General features: G+C 36.3%; 1 protein-coding gene across 1 annotated transcript in view; it reads left to right on the top strand.

Annotated features, from left to right (window-relative positions):
- Positions 1–550: 550 nt before the first annotated feature.
- The window catches only part of LOC137983370 (UDP-glucuronic acid decarboxylase 1-like), a 21,374-nt gene continuing 15,907 nt past the window's right edge, over positions 551–6,017 (top strand). The window contains exons 1-8 of the mRNA XM_068830583.1: positions 551–720; positions 813–864; positions 1,810–1,867; positions 2,627–2,682; positions 4,016–4,073; positions 4,425–4,490; positions 5,430–5,482; positions 5,653–5,714. Coding sequence (XP_068686684.1) covers positions 636–720; positions 813–864; positions 1,810–1,867; positions 2,627–2,682; positions 4,016–4,073; positions 4,425–4,490; positions 5,430–5,482; positions 5,653–5,714 — 490 coding nt within the window. The 5' untranslated portion in view covers positions 551–635. The remainder of the gene's footprint in view (positions 721–812; positions 865–1,809; positions 1,868–2,626; positions 2,683–4,015; positions 4,074–4,424; positions 4,491–5,429; positions 5,483–5,652; positions 5,715–6,017) is intronic.

Genomic DNA, 6,017 nt, shown 5'->3' on the forward strand with positions numbered 1-6,017 from the left:
CACTCCCTTGGTCATCCAGATGCTTTATGTTGGGAAAGTTAGCAGGTAATCCCGGACGAGTAACGTGTGTTGAAAAGGGAGCAAGGTGGATTTTCCGTTCGCCTTCATGCTCATCGTTTTTTGATTCAACCGAAAAGACCAGTTAAGCCACTCTATCAATGAATTCGAGCATTTTTTAAACTTTCATTTTGGTTAATTTAGACTAGACGGATTTCATGGAAAGCTGGTCTATCTTCGAGAGTTCCTGGTGTAATTAAGGATATTAAAGTGTTAGTGAGTTTATGATAATAGATACATGTAGACGTTTTTATAAGTTGCAGCGACTTACTTTACCGTGCTAAATTAAAGAATTCATTTGTTGATTAAAACTTTAGTTTTAGAAGCATTAAACATCCTCTAAAGGGTCTAGGTAATGAAATAAGTTTGTTTTGCGAATGAACAGGAACTTAGAAGCTGTCGCTGACTGCCATTTTTCTTAGATGGTCGTTTGGGACTGCGCACTAGATTCCTGGGGGCGCAGTCTGGGAACGACACAGACAAAAAACAAAACCGAGACAAAAAGCTACAATGGCGGCTCATTGAAAATTTATTACCGTAAAATATGGAAACGTGATGCTAGAAACGTAGACTTGACCATGGCATATGGTATAGATGCATTTTCCTTGCTCAACAGAAAATGTAAATTCCTAATTTTAGGTGTTTTTGGAACTATTTTAGTGGGTAAGTCGAGCAATGTTTTGGTAAGATTTGCGAACAGCCGATATCTTTTTTATTTCGTCTGCAAAATGTCCTATATTGTTTCTCATTTTCAGTAACTTGGGGAACAGTTAATCGCAACAGAACCGACTTAGTTAATGAAGGAAGGTAGGCTCATGCCAAGTTTGTTTTCTTCTTTTTACCAACAGCCGCATTTAAGTAAGCTTACATATTATTTTACGTTACATGTACCGTAACAGCGATAAATCAGTCAAGCCTATGGTGCGAGGTGTATGCTGAAACAGTTCTACATTGAGTCAAGGGGACTTTTCCAAATAATGGAACATGCTGATACAGATGTAGACCTCCCTGCTTTCTTTCTGAGTTGAGGCTGTAAACCTTTTTAATTCAACAACGGCAGTCCTAAATAAATGCTGGTTTCTCATTGAGGAGTAAAACCATTCATCTGGCGTTAGACAGATTTAGGACGGTGCAGTGCCTACTAAAAGAGGTATTTTTGCGCGGTTTCAAGAATGTGCGGAAAAAGCAGATCTTAACAAATGTTATTGAAATCTAAAAAGAAAATTGGGGGTAACCACGCATTTTTCGAAGGTAATTAATCAACAATATTTGTAAAAGGCTTTAAAATACAAAGCAATGTATGGCGTTTTTTTCCAAATTGAAGCTTAAATATCTCTGAAAAATGCGTGGTTACCCCCAATTTTCTTTTTGGATACCAAGAGCACTTGCTAAGTTCTGCTTTTTCGGCATAGTTTTGAGCCGTGCAAAAATATCCCTGCATAAATAAGCACCGCCGATAGGAAATCGGAGTGTCTCGAGACACACGTATGCGCAATAACAATAGTATGCACCATCCTTAAAATCTGTAAGCGGCTGTGTTAGGAGGAAGAGATGTGAACGGTGTACTTTTCTTCGAGTGTACCTTGATGTTGTTGACGCATTTGTAACTAAGGGGTCGCCCACCCTTGATGCGTAAAGTTGTCTGGTGTTAGACTAGAATGACATAAATGGCCGTTTTAGGATGGAAAGTGTTCAGTGTAAACCCTTTATCCAAGTCTTGGCTTGACCTCCAACATCTCTTTATACTTGTAGAATTTCTCAAAGAGTTTTGAATGATTTGAAAAAAGATTTAGAAAAATACAATATAGAGGTAAGAGGAGATATCTGTAGTGTGGTACAATTTCTTTTTGGTTTTAGAGTTTTCAAACCAGTTCAATTTTAATCTTTCTTTGTCTAATATTCATTATCATAATCAGAAACAAAGGAAAAGCAAAATTGAACTGTATTAAAAATTTTTGAACCATAACATCTACATAAATTTAAATACTTATTCACAACCAACTTCACTTAAAATTACATGATAGAATGATATCGTATGCAATACACTATGCTGTAAGAATAATTCTTAATGATGAGGATTTCTCAAGATTCCTGTTGGAATCATGGTGATAGATTCAAGAAGATAATAATAATAATAATAATAATAATAATAATAATAATAATGGTATGCAAAAATGTTCAATTAAATAGCCAAAACTTACAGTATTGCCTTGGTATAATTATTTCAGGGTCCCTCTATGGTAATTTTCCTTATTAAAGCTATTTGCTGTCGGGACTGCCACTCATTAAGTGGACAAGGTATCACACTAAATTTTAGGAAGTTCACCAAACAAAGGCTGAAACTTTTAGGATAATAAATCTCTACTTGCAAAAATCCACGCTAGAATCCTATGACACAGGTTGAACTTTTTTCATAATTCTCCCTGAAAAGTTGACTCACATTGGCCGTATTGTGCATGTCTTCATCTGCATTTGATGGGACATCTGTGCTTAGGCATTATTTTGTTACCTGATAGGCATTAATTATTATTATTAATGGTAATTTTGTTTCCGATATTCTCTGTTTCAGATGTTTAATGAGAAACTAAAGCCATTTGAAATCAGAATTCAAAATTTAGAAAACAAGTAAGTTTATACAGGTTGTTGTAATTAAGTGACCTTGAATCTTGAAGCCAAACCTTTACTCAAACTTAGAGTTTACACTGGCTCCCAAGTAAGTCCCACATCAAATTTAAGATTGCACTATTGATGTTTAAGGTTTTAAGAGGAATTGTGCCAATGTGTCTCTTGGAACGACTACACTCTCTCCTAGACTGTAGAGCAGAGCAGCTCAGATCACATGGTTATGGGTTCCCATTCAAGTCTTGATTGAATGTGGAATTCCTTTTTCCTTGGGGAGAATTTTGTCAATTTCTATGACTAAAGAATCACCTTAGTTAAGGTTAATCCCATTCCATACATTGTATAATGGAGGTCTACTTTAAATGCTATTTAATGGAGTTAACTTAACAACAGGAGTGATTAGGTACCAGTAACTGTTGTGGTCAGCAGGTTTACGAGGTTGGTACATGCACCATGATTTCACACATTTGTGTGCTATAGGACAAAATATTACAGTAGTAATATAATAGTAGTTTTGCAACTAGAAAAGTATGTTTTTCTGGAAGGTTTTTAACAGTCGTTTCCCCCTCCCCTGCCCCCCACCCTTTCCCACTTTTTTGTTATCAGTGTGATGGGTGCCTCTCTCCTGTGGTACATGGAGGCTCATGGTTGGATTACCAGGGGAACAGTCTCAATCCAGGAGCTGACTGCCAATAGTGGAAGCTCCTGGATTTCTACAGTCATGTTAAGGATTGACCCTAATTAGATGCACACCAATATCAATAAGCTTCACAAATTGTCCCCTTGTTCTTCTCCCCATCTTCAACGTCACTCGTGTCTTGGAACAGAGACAAGTAATGTTACAAAGTGTCCCCCAAATGTTGCTCTTCAAGTAAAGATGAACAGCTGCATTTACCCTAAGCTAAAAGTAACGCTAACCTTGGTTTTGGAAATAGGTAGCAAAGGCTTAGGGCACGTTCAATTGACCCTATTCCCAAATAAGAATACGTGGAGTGATGATTAAAACGGTATGTTTGGCGCGTTTTGAAGCAGCAAGGATAATAAAAATATGTTTAAAATAGCATTTTAGCGAATGTTTGACAATTTTGATGTGAATCTCTGTAAAAACGAGGGATTTCTAACTTATATTCCATGTATTCCTATTCCGGAATATGGTCAATCGAATGCACCCTTAGACTTGAAGGGACACTATGTTGGATGTCAAAATAAGGTGTGCATCTAATGAAGTGGATATATGGACATGAGTGGATGTTTTAGGCACCCAATTTCCACTTAGCAATGCTGTTGTTAACTTAACTTATTATGTATTGATCACTTAAACAATAATTATTTACAGAGAAAGGAAATATCCACCTGTGAAATATTTAGCAGAGAAGGAACGCAAAAGAATATTGGCAAGTTCTCTTTTTTTATCCAAATTCAATTTTAATGGTGAAGCAGATATATACTGCAGGGCCCGGTTGTTCAAAAGCTGATTAACGCTAATCCCAGATTAAAATTTAACCAAAGACTTAATATCTCTGCTCTCAAATGCTGTTCAAGGCTGATATTCGGCAAAACCTTACATTAGAAAAAGTCAATCTTGAACAACAAAAATAAGCAAAAGAAACTTTCACCAAAAAATTGAAAACATGAAACAAAAGTTTACGCTAATCCTGGATTAAGTTAATCCGCTTTCGAACAACCGGGCCCAGAAGGATTAAAATGAAGTTGCAGGACATGTCTTTTTGTTGAAACTCCTTTAGGTTACAGGTGGTGCTGGATTTGTGGGGTCTCATCTTGTTGATGCCTTGTTAATCGCTGGCCATGAGGTGTGTTGCAAAAATAGTTAAAGGAACTTTGTGTTTAAAGTGGAGCATTTGCACTATTGTTTTTTTTGGTAGAAAGCATAGAGCAATACAAATTTAAATCTGTTAAAACCCCTAAGCAAGAATAGTTTGTTTGCTGCCAAGTGTAGACATGGATGGCATGATGAAAATGAATTAAATTTTAACAAATCTCTGCTCTGCCTAATATTTTCAGATTCTTACTCCTCATCTTAAAAACATGGATGTCTCTTCCTGAAAAAAAACAAAAAGATCATTTCCCCTAAATTTCAAAGAATGTCCTAGGCATTAGCAAGGGTGCAGTAGTGTGCATCATTAATTTTGATGCCTGCCTTGGTTTGCTTTTATGCCTGAAAATGACTAGTAACAAGACCTTTATGAGGTCCATGTAAAAATTCAGTATGGTGAATTCCTGGAGATGATAATGGTCTCAACTGATGACACTTTTGTCCCATTCATCTTTCTTTGGAGATATTAGCTAAAATCAAAGTGAACGTAATCAAGCTGCTGGTAGATGTAATGACTCTGGTGATAACCATGAGAGTAAAGGTGGATTGTATCTTCTTGATGGCACTGGCAGTGGTCGTGATTATGTCCAAGGTCACAATGATGGCACGGCATTTACAATGATGATTACAATTATAATGTAAATGAAGATTATGATAGTGATGATGATGTTGATGACGACAACATTGGGAAACAATAATTGACATATTCAGTATTTTGAAAACCACAAACTGTGGAGGAGGCAACCTAATTGATCAATATTTACATACAAGGAGTATATAATAATAGGGGCCTTTAATTGCCGAGTGACCATTGAACTGACTGTGAAACGAAGTAAAAATCACTATTGACACTTGTGGTAATGATGATGATGATGATGATGATTATTATTATTATTATCATTATTATTATTTTCAGGTCACTGTGGCAGATAATTTTTTCACAGGAAGGAAAAGAAATATAGAGCATTGGTGAGAATTGTTGGGCTTGGCCCTTGAAGGAAGGTGGGAGGGAGGGGGAGGGGGAGGGGGAAGGGGTCCAATTTGCAAAAAAAAAGAGCTGATGTAATTTTATCTGGTTTGGTTTACCACTGTGTGAAAAGTACTTTGCATGGTTTGATCATTCTGTTTCCTTTTTGCAGGATTGGGCATGAAAATTTTGAACTTTTAAATCATGATGTTGTAGAACCGCTTTTATTAGAAGGTGAATAGGAAAACCAATACTGTTACTGGTCAAGCAATGGCACAAGAGACAGTTTTCTGCAAAACTGAAATTAAACATTTACAGGCAATTAGACTGTTCGAGTCCCATGTGGGACTCGGATATTTTTCCGAGTCTACATTTCATTTCTCCTTACATTGAATATCATTGTTGTTGTTTCATCTTTAATTAACACAATTACACTGTCAATTTGCCTTTGAGATGGGTCATTTGATTGGAATTGTGAAGTTATTTACTAAAAAAGCACTGTAAAGTGCACAAATTATAAAAAAAGTATAGCTTTTT

Source organism: Montipora foliosa, chromosome 13, assembly GCF_036669935.1.
Source record: "Montipora foliosa isolate CH-2021 chromosome 13, ASM3666993v2, whole genome shotgun sequence".
NCBI lineage: Eukaryota > Metazoa > Cnidaria > Anthozoa > Scleractinia > Acroporidae > Montipora > Montipora foliosa.